General features: G+C 39.0%; 1 protein-coding gene across 1 annotated transcript in view; it reads left to right on the forward strand.

Moving 5' to 3' along the window:
- The first annotated feature begins 404 nt into the window (after positions 1–404).
- LOC146160598 (uncharacterized) overlaps positions 405–15595 on the forward strand; it is a 58029-nt gene continuing 42838 nt past the window's right edge. Inside the window, exons 1-5 of the mRNA XM_083384971.1 lie at positions 405–2234; positions 2959–3684; positions 10210–10428; positions 10815–10904; positions 15165–15195. Of these exons, the coding sequence (XP_083241097.1) occupies positions 405–2234; positions 2959–3684; positions 10210–10428; positions 10815–10904; positions 15165–15195 (2896 nt within the window). The remainder of the gene's footprint in view (positions 2235–2958; positions 3685–10209; positions 10429–10814; positions 10905–15164; positions 15196–15595) is intronic.

Here is a 15595-nt window from a genome sequence, read left to right on the forward strand (position 1 = left end):
TCTTGAAAGGTTATAACGTGAAATCGGCTCTAATGGGCGTCAGATTCACGAAAGGAGAAGAAGCTCTTTAAAGTCAGCTTTAAGTAATGTTTAACATATTTTTTTAGTATTATGCATTGTTAATTCGCTAGAAAGAAACATAACAAGATTTAGAAACAAGAGGCATATTTGATGCTAATTGTAGAAATGTAGCAAATGGCGCATTAACTTTTATGATATTCTGGCTTTGAATTTGCAAAATTTTACTAGTTATACCGTAATACAGTTACGGATTCTTTTAATTCTAAATTTAGATCGTTGTCAATGCCGTTCGATTTGTTATTACCATAAAATTAATATATTTAGATTTCGCTGGCATCTATGCATCGCTTATTTAGGCTTTACTCTCTGTTGGCGAATCTAACATGCAAGCAGATCGCTTGCCGGACGAGGACTTCCTGAGAGTTCTGTCGTTGTCCTGGGGATCTAAGTCGAGATATCTGGCTATGGAGACGCGACGGCCGCGCTCGCTCGAAGTCTTCAAGAACAGCACGTCCGTCACGAGTAACGAGTCCCTGATTCTCTCTGCCTTCCAGAAGCATCCAGGCGAGGTGGCGGAAAAGCAGCTCGCCCTGGTCGTTCACCGCATTAAGAAGAGCAGGCGATCGCACAAGCGCAAGCGGACGAAGCACAGCAATGGCCGCGTTACTGACTTGATTGTCCGGCCGCAAACTTGGGGCCCGAACGGAGCGAAGTTCGCCGAGTTTTGGGACTTGCTAGATAACACCCTGCTGACCAAATCGAGGCGAAGTAAAACCGATAGCGATGTTATCGTTTTGGACCAATCCGAAATACCAAATGCCGCGAAAATAAGTGACTCTCCAGCAGAAGGAATTTCATCCGAAAATAACCAAACTGACGCGCCGATGGAAGATTTGCATCTAGATCACAATTCCAACGTGACATGTGACATTACTGAAAAACAAGAATGCACGCCGCCTAACGAAATGAATGGCGGTAATTTAATAAGAGAAACTCATTTATGCAATGACGTTGAATTGTATCACACTACAGCACCAACCATGGAAAACGAGGTGGATTTAAATCTAGTTTCCGATATACTGCGACAGCTTGTCGACAATGTCGTAAGTCAAGAAAACAAAGAAAGGAGCAACAATAAGCACCTGTGTCCAGCAATAAGCATCAAGGAAATTTACAGGTCGGCCCCGAAATCCGTCCTTACAGGCGACTTACCGAATTCCTTAGGTCCCGTTGAAGTACAACCAACACAATCCCAAAATGTCGCGGAAACAATTCCTTGTCCTACTCTCCCCACAACGAAACCTGACCATCATCAGACGTTAGTAGGTGTTTCAATTGATCAAGATCGGCCTATTAATATTACAACAACCATTGAAGAATGTAACGAAAATATAATTGACAAAAAAAGTGTTGCATTGACCTCCGTTGAAGCTAGTTTGAAAATTCTCTCATACAAAGTTAAGGTGCAAGATCCTGACGATTGTGCCGAGAATAAAATACCTATTGTCATCAATAAAAACGACGTCAAAGAGTGCTTGGAATACATTGTTATGTCTATTGAACTACAAGAAGAGCACGTCGGTCCATTTTACGACTGGACGGAAGCTGCTAAGAGGGAAGAAAGCAAGTTGAATGTAAACGAGTACAAAGCCAGTGACAAGGAAGCCGACTATGGCAGCACTAAAGTAAGCTTGGGAGAAGATCCTGTTGACTTGATTGAATGTAAGTCGGACGTTCAATCAGCATCAAAGGACAGTCTGTATACAACATTTAAACCAAATAAAGCTTGCGAATGCGACGTCATGAAAGAGGTGCCCCATGTCTCAACGTGTGATGTTATTCAGACAGGTGAAGATGATCTACCGTGTGCTGTTGTACAGCAGGAGTTACCAGACGGCACTGAGGAATCAGCATTGTGTGGGAAAGAGTGCGCTGCCGTAAAACGCTGTAGTGGAAATGAAAGTGGGAGTGAAACTTTCGATTGTGCCATTGTTGACGCTTTATTGACTACAGTGAAACCTGATCCCGACCCACAGTTGAGAGAAGACTCGGACGCAGAGACGCGGAGCTATTTCGATGTTAACTACAGTACAACAAAAACAACACAACCTGACGTCGACGAAAACACATTATCGGATAGTTTAGCTGAGCCGTTGCCCGATCTTTCTGTGCCAGGGGACGCAATTGCTCATTCGAAAGTCGATAATCCGAAAGTAAGTAGTTCTCAATGGAAAACTAATTGGAAACTTTTCATTCGTGAGTATCGATTGTTGTTTGCTGAAGTTACTCTTTGTCTTATTGGACGCCAGCCAACGAATATAGGTCAGGTTAAAGACCCATGTACCCAACGAGTAACATTCCGTGAGCATTAGTTACGCTCGGTTAGGCTATCCGTCTTGTATTTAGGCGAGGAATGTGCTGTAAGTTGCCTTGGGGCCTAGTTTTGCGTCGGCTCGAGACACAAACTAAAAAATAAGTATGTGTTTCGTGATGTTTATCGAAATCGTTTGCAAAGAAAACTGTCGTTCCAAGGCCTAAGTCCACAGAAAAAGTTCTCTCGTATATCTAACCAAACCAATGTTTGTCTTCTTTAACGATGGTTTCACAAGACTAAAACGCACGGCCACTCGGCCGGATCAGCTGGTCATAAATATACCAACGGAACTTAAACTGTCGTTAATAATTGACTGCCCGCTTTCAATTCATAAAGTCCCGCTGCGTGACACGCTTTGTAACAGAGAGGCATTCCTTCTTTTGTTTTGTCAAATAGCGGTGCAGCGAAGGGTATTTGCTTGTAGTTCTGTCATACTTTGTGCAGGGTTTTGATAACCTCATCAAAAGAATAAATCGTTTTTTAATAGGGTTTTAAGATGATGATGCGTTACTAAAATTACACTTGACTGCAATGTATTTAGTCAAGTTGTCTTTTTGTTTCAGAGACCAACCTCGCTGTTTTATGCGGAGCAGTGGCCGCTAATCGTAAAGTCCACTTCAACGCTGGATATCCTTAAAAGTTACTCGACGGAAGAGTTGAGTACACCTACGTTCGACACGTACTCGGCGGACGTGTTTTCTGAGGAAACAGAACTCGCCCTTGAAGGAGCGTCGCCCCTTCAGCGCCAGGACTCGTTTATTGTGCGCAACCGACGCAAACCTTTGCTGGGAAAAGCGCGCCGTGAGAATCAGCAGTTGGAGTTCACCTCAAGCGCGGTTTGCGATCGAGACGCGTCGTCTGCGCAAGACCGCGCCGACCCGTGCTTTTTCGAATTGCCGGCAGATACTTTTCAGGCCACGCCGACCAATTCGTTCGTGTTGCCCGACGACAGCTTCCACTCCGCCTGGCTCAAATGCCAGTCACTGCCGGCCAAGTTAAAACCGGATTACACCGGTTTTGAGTGCGAAGGTGACAACCCGAAAGCAGCGACGAAAAGGGACTCCACTATCTCGCACGAAAGTGCGGCCTCTAGTGGTACGGTAGTGGCTAGCGACGAAGAGGAAACTCACCGAAATCTCATGGTGGTAAACGCTAATTTCTCTAACGCCGCGTCCGACGAAAACCTAGGATCAGATGCCAGGAAACTGGAAGAATATGAGAAAACTGTAAAAGCTCAGATTGTCCGGTCAAAGTCACTGGACAGGGAAGGCTCACTTTCGTGTACAAAGGTATTTAACGTTTATATTTATTTATTTGTACATTATTACGTAACAACCTTCGGCAATCATGACGTACGTGGCCAACTGGCCATATCTATGGCACACTTTAACGTCGGGCAAACTGTAATTACTTGTTTAACTTAAATAATAAAACGATACTAGAAAGCAATTTTTCTATGTATCTTATTTGGCCTTGAAATAATATCTAAATATAAAATTTCTGTTCTGTTCTGTGAGAATATTCCCAGATAATATTGGATTGAACAAAATTATTTACTTTTCTTAAGAATTTTAGTTGTTTGGTATTTGTTTGATTTTTCGATAATTAATTTCGCTGTGAAAGGGGGCCTTCTCTATTATTTCCTTATTCTTTTGATACGGTCTGACGTGCATGGGACTCCATCCATAAGACCAAAATAAGAAAAATATCAACATCGGAATAAGACTAAAAGAGGACTAATACCTACTAATCTTATAAAGATATAAATCGAAAGAAGTCCTAAACCCGTCAAAATAATACATAAAAATCAGAATTAGGCCAATACAACCCATTTGTAAACCCACCAATTACCCATCACTAACCCCAAACAGGGGCAAACAATTCGGTGCCAAAACTGCGGCGCCCTCACGGCGCTTTTCAAACTAGGCCGCCCAAACGTCGACACCAAAACGGCCAATGTCAGACCCATGACCTCCGTTCGTCCCAAGCCCTCCCTCTACAGTTTCAGAGGTTCAATTGGCCATTTAGACCTTCTTTCGATGAATTTAGAACTTATTCCGACAGGTCAATTCCTACAGGGCTTATTCAGACGATTTATATCTTATTCTTTCGTGAATATTACGGCCTATTCGGCTTTATTATGTCGTTGAATACCATGGTACTGTATATTTTTATAATTTACATAGTATTGCTATAGGTCTTAGTGTGTGTTTCCCGTGCATGACACCTATTGTCTATTTGCGTAGTAGTGAGGGGAGGTGAATGACGTAGGGTCACAAGTCACAACTCGATTTGACTCGAGGTTTTGACTTAAATAGTCCGACTAAAGGGTTTGGTTTTTGCGAATTGTTATCAGATGGTTGGCCAAATTATAAATTTATTTTTGTGCGTTCTACTGATTTTTGTACTAATGAGTAGTTTTATACTTCTGATTTATGTTGCAGTCAAACATTTTTTGTCAAATTTAAACTGGATAATGTTTTATGTAGTGTAAACTATGACGAACTGTTCGCTAGAACAATTAAATTCCATAATACTTCCGCTGTGGTGGAGAGTCTACTGCTTATGGAAGTAAGTCATCGCAAGACGTAATCGATTGTCGTGTTACACCTTAAATACCTTTCGCTGTGTACCACGTCTTACGTCCTAAATCTTGAGCCTGTGTTATACAGTAGTTTCTAACGAGGAGGGCACTGTGTGTTTAGTCAAGGTAGTTTAAATTGCTACTGCACAATCGAAAATTAGACACCGTTACTCATGTTTGTGTTAAATTTGAGAAAGGACATGTCTAAATATCACTAACATTGTTGTTGTTGCTTTTATTTTAGGACGGTGCATTAAAGTTCGGTAAAGTTACTTTGTATACCTAAAGCCTGACCTCAAAAAGAGGATTGTGATTTTCCTTTTAGTATCACTGTCCAGTCAATAGTATATGCGAAATACATCTTTCAGGCTAAGGTGTATCTGCGGAGCGTAGACAGTAGTGAATGATGAATATTTTATACCCAGCGCTCTTGATTGTGGCAGTTTCTGCTTAACAAGCGCAGGCAAAGCACGGAATTTACTGAGCAATGATGTAAGGATGAAAATAAAGAATGTTTGCCACCGTCACACAGCAACGGTGCTTTGGGGCAGTAATAGACCAAGAATGTGTACTTATAATTATTTGCGAAAAGTAAAGACAGTTCAATTATATAGGGCTTCAAAAAATGGTGTTCCTGTTCTATGTGTTTTTATATAACATTTAAAACCCGCGCGTTCCAACTACATTAGAGCTAAATATCAGGGTATTTTATGTCTTGGTATGAATATTACCGTGGCACTAAATCTTACATTCAGAAGCCGTTGTCGTAGTTCCTCTACTAGTTGTGATAAATCGATCGTTCATAGTTAAGGCTGTGAGCAAAAAAACGACAGATCTAAGTGAGTAAGTAATTTTTCCGTATCTGACAATCGATTTATCCATCAGCGTTCGACAATGCCACTGTAAATAAGTTGCGGCTATCACATAACATTGCTGTGTAGCATGTCATCGCTGTATCCGCTTGATTAAGGACAAAGTGAGCTTCATGTTCTAAAATGTAGTGCTGTGGCTGTTATACAAGACAAACATATCCCAATTATTCATTGAAATCGCATCAGTGTTTTACGCAGCCGATAGGGATATTGTAGCCGCGCCATCTTTGATATAAATGTAATGCAAGCGGAACTTTACTTGTTTGTTAGGCCAGGTACTTATTTTAAGATTTAGTGTTATTGAAAGTACTCAGACTGGACGACAGCGTGCGTTTTTAGGAGTATTTTTACAGTTTTGCAAAATTGTTTGAAACTTATTTAGTTGCGCTACAAACTAAGGCTATTTATTTCTATTACGAAGCAAGTCACCGTCGTAGGGCTGTTTACATTATTTTATTTGTATACAGTTATAAAATAAAAGTCGGTTTTCGAAGTATATATACTGTTCCGGATGCAACAGTACAGCTCCGGTCCTTTGATGAGAACACTTTGTTTAATCAGATTGCGCAAAGTGATTCGCACCGCAGCTCGGTCCCCGGCACCGCTTGTCTCTTTGTTGTGCAAACTGCCGATCGCGATTGCTCGCGAAAACCTTCCTGCACCAACTGTTTTAATAGCACTCTAATCCAGTTTCTCTATGGAGAGCTATCAATTTCAAATTACGCGTTCGTATAATCTTCGGAAGAGTGTATTTAACGTAAGCACGCCGCCGAGATATTGGACATTGGATGAGCATTAAAGTTTGTAAATAGCAGGTTTCAATTGCACTTAATTTACCAAGTTTGAATTACTATCTAGTCAAGTGTGTTGTCATTCGGGTAGGTTATAGGTGATGTTAGTTTATGAGCAAGCCTATGAATAGCAATGTAAGTAGGTATACTATAGGGTAGGCTACTATAGTTGTAATTTGGTCGACGTATTTAATAAAGTGGAAGAATAATGAAGATAGTTTTCCCTTATTACAATAGTTCACTTGGTGCAAAGAGTTGAGACTAAACCATTGTAGGAAACTGAGATTAGTTTCTATGTTATACAGCAAAAATACGGATTACCATTTTACCATCACATTTCGCACTTTACAAAATGATATATGTCGGTACTGTAACTCACTTAAAATATTTCTAAACCTCCTCTAGCTGTCGATATTGATTTTAGGTCAACAAGGCTACGGTGCTAGAAAAAGTGTCGTCAAAATGGTCTATTTAATCGATTAAATTATTTCCGTAACGTAAGGAATTTCAACCATTTTCGCTTTATCCATCATTTATCGTTTAGCAAGGAATGAAAATTTGCGATATATTTAGTTAAAAATCGACAAACGATCTTGACCGATGTTTTGCGTAGCCCACTTGATTAATTATTTAGATAGAGAGGTTTGTAAGATGTACATCTTTGAAGCGTTATATAAAAAGGCGTATTTGTATGGAATCCAAATCTTTAGATCGTTTATACGAAGCTATTGTATGTAATTTTGCAAAAACACACTCATTTAGACAATTAGAGGCCTTAGCGCAGTAGCCTAAGTTAAGTATGATAACAATACTTGAACTTAGTTTCAACAGCAACAGTTACTAGCTTTACTCTTAAGGCTTATAAAAAGTTCACATTGCAGTGCTATTGTTCTGCGTCAAAACTTGTCCTTAAATATTTTTCAAAAGTTAACTATGTACGACGAAACTAGTTGTTGTTAGTAAAACAATATGGTTGTGCACAAACTGGTAATTAACTGATGCTGTTGAAACATTTTTTATCCTTATTCGGTTGTTGTGTTGTAGAATATATTCAATAAGTCAGAGCAATCATGAATTTTCTCAGATGTTTTTAATGATTTTGTCACTAGTGAGTTATGTCACAGGCGTCACACCAGGCATAACTGTCGCCTGTTGGACATTTTGTGGAGAAACTTGCCACAGTGGCCACTTTGATTTGTGTTTTATTTTAAAAGCAGAAATACTTTTTTAGTAGTTGTTATATGGGTTACGCAGTAGTTAACTTTTTGCGATTTTTTCAAATCTATTTCATTGAACGACAGCTTATTGTAAACATTTTTGCTATGTTATACGTTTTGACAGTACGTAATTTACACCAAGTAGAGAAGTAGAATTGCGACTGTATGATTATGGTTTTAATTTTTTTATCTTGTGGTCGGAAAACTATTTTCATGTCTTAGTGAGCGCCCACAAAGTAAAAAATAAAATAAACCTGTACAAGTTTATCGCTAGAAACTTACAATGGAATATACAACAAGCGTGAAAGTGAGGTAAAATTGTTACAAGAGTAAAAATGTTGTCAAATACAATTAAACCACAATGTAAATCTTTACGCGAAATTTTAAACTTTTGTATCACGAATTGCTTATTTTATTCTCGTTGACAAGTTGACAATAGTTAGCCCTAGTGATGAAGTTTTCTCTCTCATGAAAGCGTCCAAAACTGTAAAACAATTCTGCTTATCCAAAACGTAAACAAACGAAGCCTGTTGTTGTTACATTTTTCGACATACGCAGACGCAATAGAACACTGAACATTTTTAGACCGTGGGTGATATAATTGGAAGTTTGGCGTGTAAAACTAAATGAGTGATGCTCTAAACCAGTGGTTCTCAATCTTTTTAGCATACGGACCGGTAAAATTTCAAAACATGTTTTGCGGAGACCGGTGGACCTTCAAATATCAAAATCAACCCAAAATTTAATAACGCAACAGTATGTAACTAAAACGCTTCTTAGATTTCACATACAACTGGTCTTAAAGTTTAAGACTTAAACGAATTGCTGCCTAGTTTTAAATAGTTGGCCAAAACAATTGTAGCATTATGACGTACAATGAAGTCCATTAACTCCATTATTTTTCTCAAACCAAGACAGCATTATCGGCGTCTTCGGCGTAAACTTATATAGAATTTACTTTTCGCGGTTTTGCATTGTTTACACTCTAGTCGTGTGTAGGACTGCGGAGTCGGAGTCGGACTCGGGACTCGGGACTCGGGACTCGGGACTCGACGGAGTCGGTTTGTTTTGCCAGAGTCAGACTCGGGACTCCGGACTCGAGTAAGACCACCTAAAACTACCCGAGTCCCGAATCCGACGTGCGCATGCGCAGTACCAAATTTTGAAACTGATGTGGCCGCCAACTGTAAATTTTGAAGGCATATGTTGAATACTTTCTAACCATGTATTGTGAATGAATGAAATATACGACACCCCTATAAGTGGATTGCTAAATATCCACCTTATTTCGTTATGTGAATTGGCAAAATACAGGCTGTAGAGTCAGGGCCGGGCTCGGGACTCGGGAGTCGGACTCGGGTTTACTTTTTACCCGGAGTCGGGCTCAGGAGTCAGAATCGGGTTATTTTTAACCGACTCCGCAGCCCTGGTCGTGTGGCTTACCTCATCCCCAAACGTTACCGTACGCCAATTTGTTAAATGTTTTTCGTGTAAAAAAGTTCCTCTTACCTGCCCACATTAAACTGATTTGTTTCAGGTGTGAGTAGAATGCGTTGGTTGCATAACACATCATTTTGTCGGCTGTAAACCCTATAGAGTTTTTATCTTGATGATATTAAATGCCCAGGCCAAGAGCATATTCACAGTATCAGGTAACAAACCTAGATTGTACAAAAAGGCAACATTTTAATGCAATCCATTTTTTCATATTTGCGAAGTAAACGAGTAGGTATATTTTGCATGCTTTATATGTACTCAAATTGACATATGTTCCCAAGCAACGAAAATAGGAAAATAGACCTTGTTTTTCAGAACCAAACCTATATTTCTGTTAATAATCACAATATGCCCTCATTATTCCCATATTTTGTTTACCTAGAATATAACGTGTCCGCTGTGTTTCATCCATTTTTAATTTATTATTTCAAATATAGGGGTACTGACACCCGATACCCGATAATTTAGAAAATATATCGCGACCCGACCTGTTACCATATGACGCCATTAATATGTTTAAAGAAGCAAAATAAATGAAATTGAAATGCCCAAAGAAAATTGAAATGCCCAGCTCATTAAAAAGCTGAGTAACCTATTACTCATTTAAGTATTACACATTTTTTTATAAATCTACCTGTAGACCATAGCTGCGTTAGATTGCAATTTATAGCCAAAAAAATTCTGCTAATAGTTCAGTATCAGATCGCCACTGATATCGCACCGTATTATCAGACGAGTACTGATACTATAACTTGACATCGGACACCGACTCCGATATTATCGAACATCCCGAATCAAAAGTCTTTACTGTTTACTTCAACGTTTTAAATATATATATATTTAAACATTTTAGCTGTCAGATGACTCGCCCTCCCGACATCTTTCCAACGGAATGATGAGGAACTGCTTCAGTGTAGCTCTCAGCGCCCCCGCTATCGCCATAGGGACAGCTCACGGGGGCAACAGCAACAACGATATTTACCGTTTGCAGCAGGATCCGGACTTCCTCTCTCCATCAACGCGACCCTTTGCTTCAAACACGTCGCTCCTATCTAAAAACTCCTCGTGCTATGTGGGTTTGTTATAGGAAACAAACTACAACTATAGTATAGAGTTAACTCCACGAGGCAACATATCAATAGATTGAAATCGCTCTTCTGATGTAAACGTATAAACCCGCGTTTCGGCAGCAGATGCCATTAAAACCCCTGATGATTTCAGTTAGCAACTGCTCCCTGAACCTCGGTTTATACTTGGTTTACACCAGAAGAGCGATTTAAAACTATTATAAAAAAAAATAGTTATAAAATATTATTAAAGCATTAAATTGTTCTCGTTGATATTTGTTTCCAAATTAAAGTAATTTAGATTTATTTGTTATACAAATTAACAACGTTTTAAAGTAGACGAACGTTTGCGCAACATAACTAAATTTTATTTTATTTCTTGCATCTGTAGACTGAGGACTCTGATGTTTATAGCAGTTCTTCCGTTCCCTCTTCTCCGACCAGTTCACCACGACTGAGAAGCAGCAAGTTCAAATACAAGGTAAAACAATTTTTTTTATGTTTTTGTAAACCTTGGGAATAGAAAAATCTTACTCGTTAGGCTACGTTTTTCGCACGAGGGGAACGTTTGCTCATTCTTTGCTCTTAACAAAAGCAGCGATTACACTCCAGCCGAAAATTTACACCATATTTCTCCTTTACAGGCACGTTTAAGGCAGCTTGCCCCCACAAGGCAAAATAGAAAATATAGCTGGTCTCCGCTCGTATGTCGCCTCTGCGTTGCATCACGAACGCTTGCTTTTCTCATCCTATCGACAGTCGCATCTCGTATTGTTGTAACACATGATACGTCGCAACCAGCGCGCATTTCGGGCTTAGGATAAATCAAAACGCATAGAAAAAAAGCTAGATAAATTAGTTTCGCGCCGTCTTAATATTAACAAATGTAAGAACACATTCTCTACATTCATAGTTGAGTTGTGAGTATAAAGTTACCCTACCTTTTCAATAGAATACCCAAAACACTTTTAAAGCTACAAGACATAAACGCCTAATGTTTTTGTTTAAACTCATTTTCGTTCTGATTGACGTCTAGAATTAAATACAGTGGTGGGACAGCATTAAGGCGACACCACACCAATCTATGCCTTTTTATAATAAAATGACCACAGTACCCCACATAAAGCAATGTACAACTGTTCATAAAAAGTAACAAAAATTAGTAAATAGAACTTTTAATATATATATTCAATATAAAATTTGGACGCCAAATATATTTTTTCAAAACTTTGAACGAATATATTTTTCAAAACCACTTTTATAGTTTTCATAACTACTACTTTTCGGCACTATAGGCCATGTCCCACAAATTATGTTTTTGCCAGTTTTTGCCATATAAACGCAAACTTTTGAACATTTTTCGCGCTTTGCAAATTCATTTTGAGATTTTACAGTTTTTCCCGGTTTGAAAAAACTTTTTCAGCCTGAACGCGCCGTGAAGGTCATATGTGTAGTATGTTTCGCCGTAAGAACTTACATAATAAAAAAATGCAATTTTGTTGCATATTTAATAACTAGTCAGGCCCGAGTTTTTTTTAAAGATTATTTCTTTTGTGACTTCACGTTATGACGCAACTTTATGGCATTACCTCTAAAAAGTGTTATGCCCCCACAAAACAGGAATCCGATCCATGGTCCTTTTATGTCCAGTTGAGAAACTTTTACTTATTTTTTTTTAATGTGCAACGCCCAGGACTTGTAAAACGGGGTGGATGGCGCTTAATCACCGGTAGTATACATTTTGAAATAAATCTATTTTTGAAACACTGTTGGGCGATTGAACGTAAGATAGATGAAAATGCCCGTATTGGTGTATATTTTTTGTGCCAATCCTACTAATTATTAAAATGTTATTTGGAAAAAAGTAAAACTTTCGGGAACACCGCGGCACACTTAACATGGTCTCACGATACACCATAGTGTGCCGCGGCACACCGGTTGAGGAACACTGATCAACTGTGTGTAGCTCCGGAAAAAATTGGCAAAACATTGTAGAGTTGTGAGAATCACTGTCTCAGCACATGCTGAAAAAAATATATGTTAAATGATTTTTTTGGATAGCAGGTGCACATGAATTATTTTCATGTGCTTAAAATCAAAATATACAAACAATTTGCTCACCTCAACATGAAATCGATCGATGTCCAGTGTAAATATGAAGTCACCTTGCGCACAAAAATGTCCAGGGTAGAACATTTGCCAACAAATAAATCGTTATCTCGTCGGCCGCGTATTCTAAACCAACAATTCAAATTTTTACACAGTTTTAAACGTAAGCTCGCGAACACACGCCGAAATCTTAAATAGTTTCTCGGTAAACAATGGATGGGACATCCCTGTGAAAATGGCCGTGCATCGACGCAGCCAGTGGCGTAGCCAGCCGAAAATTGTTTGGGGGGCAAAGAGTTTGAACTTTTTTGTTTAGCTTTTGCCATCGTATTAACTGCCGTAACGAACACAAATAACAATTCTAGCAAACCATTTTGAGCAGCAACTGACTGAGTTTTAACCAGGGCTAGGGAGCCGGAGCCGGAGCTGGAGCCCGGAGCCCGGAGCTAAGCATTTTCTCTGGAGCCAGAGCCGGAGCCGGAGCCATTATTATTATTTTTGTGGAGCTGGAGCCGGAGCCGGAGCCATTTTTATTATTTTTGTGGAGCTGGAGCCGGAGCCGGAGCCATTTTTATTATTTTTGTGGAGCTGGAGCCGGAGCCGGAGCCCTTTTTATTATTTTTTTGGAGCTGGAGCCATTTTTCAATTTATGGTGCTAAAGCTAACAAATTATATTTTGTTCCATCTCCAACGTTAGTTAGCCAAAAGCAATTTTTAAAACTTGGTATTGAAAAAGTGACTGGTGGCACCGGAGCTGGAGCCGGAGTCATTGGGTGTGTGTTTGATGGCTCCGGAGCTGGAGCCGGAGCCAAAGGATATGAGTTTTTCTACTCCGGAGCTGGAGCCGGAGCCAACGGATTGAGTTTTACGACTCCGGAGCTGGAGCCGGAGCCATTTAATAATTGCCTGATGGCTCCGGAGCTGGAGCCGGAGCTAATGCTATTTTACGGTGGATCCCCAGCCCTGGTTTTAACGCAATGCTAAAAAAAACAATCAAATAGCAAAAACTGACTAAAAGTAGTAAAAAAACAATCAAATAGCAAAAACTGACTAAAAGTAGTAGGGGGCAATTGCCAGTCACGCGCATTGCCAGTTGCAAATAGGTTGTGTACAGCCTGTCGCCTGTTGTGCAAAATCCAACGCTCACTTCTGTGTGAAAGTATGTTTGGCCAACAACTTGTCGGTCGAAGATTATTGCAGCGATACCCGTTCGGCGAGATAGCATCACCATGCCTTCACCGGTTTAACGCTTTTAAGTAGAGCCTTGGCAACAAACGAGTGAAACGTTTCAACTGGGATAAACGCATTTTTACTAGTGCCTTTCTCTTCTTGGCATAATCCCGGAATAGACCTTTGACTTTATCTATCCAGCGACTGATTGTTATGTCTAAATGACTTTTCTGCGATCGGTATGTAAGATTGCAAAACACGGTGTACAGTACTGATTCTAATCTATTTATATTTAAGTAAGCTGAAATGTTAGTTTATGATAAAACACTCAATTTATTCCTTTATCAATGTCGATTTTGGGCTTGTATTTTAAACATAAAAATTAAAACGATTAAAGGTTACCAAATATGCTTATTTCCAAGATTTGTGCTTTTTTGGTGTACAGTGTCGTAGGAAATACTTACGCGCATTTCTAAGAAACGTGCTTTTTTTGAAATGTGTTCTCAGTTTGTCTTTAGTAACTAAGAATGTTTTTCACCAACTCGGACACTTAAAATAAGAAGCGAAAAACTCCATTCAACGCTCATTCAATTATTATATTACTGTGTTTTTTTGACCAGATACCGATGGAAATGTATTCTTCACGTAATAGCAATATGGGTTGATTGTTTGTATACCTTGTGTTTAAATAAACTTAGTAAGAAGTACGCCTACGGCCCTATATAGGCATTTATATCAAGGCTGGTTGTAGATTTAGACATGCCAGAGTTTTTACAGACGTTATATAATTTAGAGAATTGCTAACGCTTTTTTGTGATGATAAGAATTAATCGCTAATATAAAATCAAAATTTGAGCTATCGTGTTTTTGTTTTTTAAGTTTTTGTTTTCGTCAGAGCAACCACTTTTATTGGTGTTAAGCATAAATAAACCCAATATAAGACATTATTATTTAAAAAGTTGGCTGTTCGGAATTTTTAAACCCAATAATTTTCTAAGAGGAATTGTGCAAAAACTTGCATTAAAGAAATACGGGATGATAAACTACTCCGTTATCATCGGATTCAGGGGAGCCGGGCCATATCCCCCTCCTCAAACTATATTCATTTTTATTAATACAAAAAAAAATTGGGCTGTTTTTTGTCCGTTTTAAGACACAATTCGGCTCAAAGGCGCTATGCATTATGCATAGAGTATGGCATATTGCGCCGTGTAACTCTACAAGTGCTGGTATTTTGTCACAATTCGAATTTGTGCCTAAGGCGTCACTTCTCCTCTTAAATTGAAAAAAAATGCAAATTTCAACAAAATAAACGCAATTTTTTTTACGCTTGGCGCGATAATACTGGGTTTGAGCTGAATTTTTTGCACGAAAATAACAGGTTTTATAGGAATATTTGTTTTATAACGTCACGATATGACAAAAACTTTACGTTATTCCTCAAAATTTGCATGTTTTACAGGGCCTCAGGGACAAGGAAACAAAAATCGCGGGTAAGTTTGTTAAAAATGTTACATGCTTAATAAAAATTGGTGCTACACTTCAAATATTACCTTCAGTACACCTTTTACACCATTTCGAACGTTCCTTACGCTTTTATTACGTTTGTAAATTCCTAATAGCAGATCCAAGGTGCGGATTAATTAGGTTTATAACTCCACCGCTAGATGTCAGCATTTAGGTAATCATTTGATTGATTGTTGTATAGAGTTGTCTCAAGGAACAAACTTTAATTGTCTTACCAATGTGTATTAATACAAGGACAGTTTCACGCAATGAGGTCAAAGGTTCGATTTTTTTCTTTAAAAAACACAAACATAGCCGCACCCTGTGTCGTGAAATGTTTGTACTAACTGGACCAGGTCAAGCCGATGGCTGCATTTTTATTCTGTC

Source organism: Ascidiella aspersa, chromosome 3 (assembly GCF_963924565.1).
Source record: "Ascidiella aspersa chromosome 3, kaAscAspe10.2, whole genome shotgun sequence".
In the NCBI taxonomy this organism is placed as follows: Eukaryota; Metazoa; Chordata; class Ascidiacea; order Phlebobranchia; family Ascidiidae; genus Ascidiella; species Ascidiella aspersa.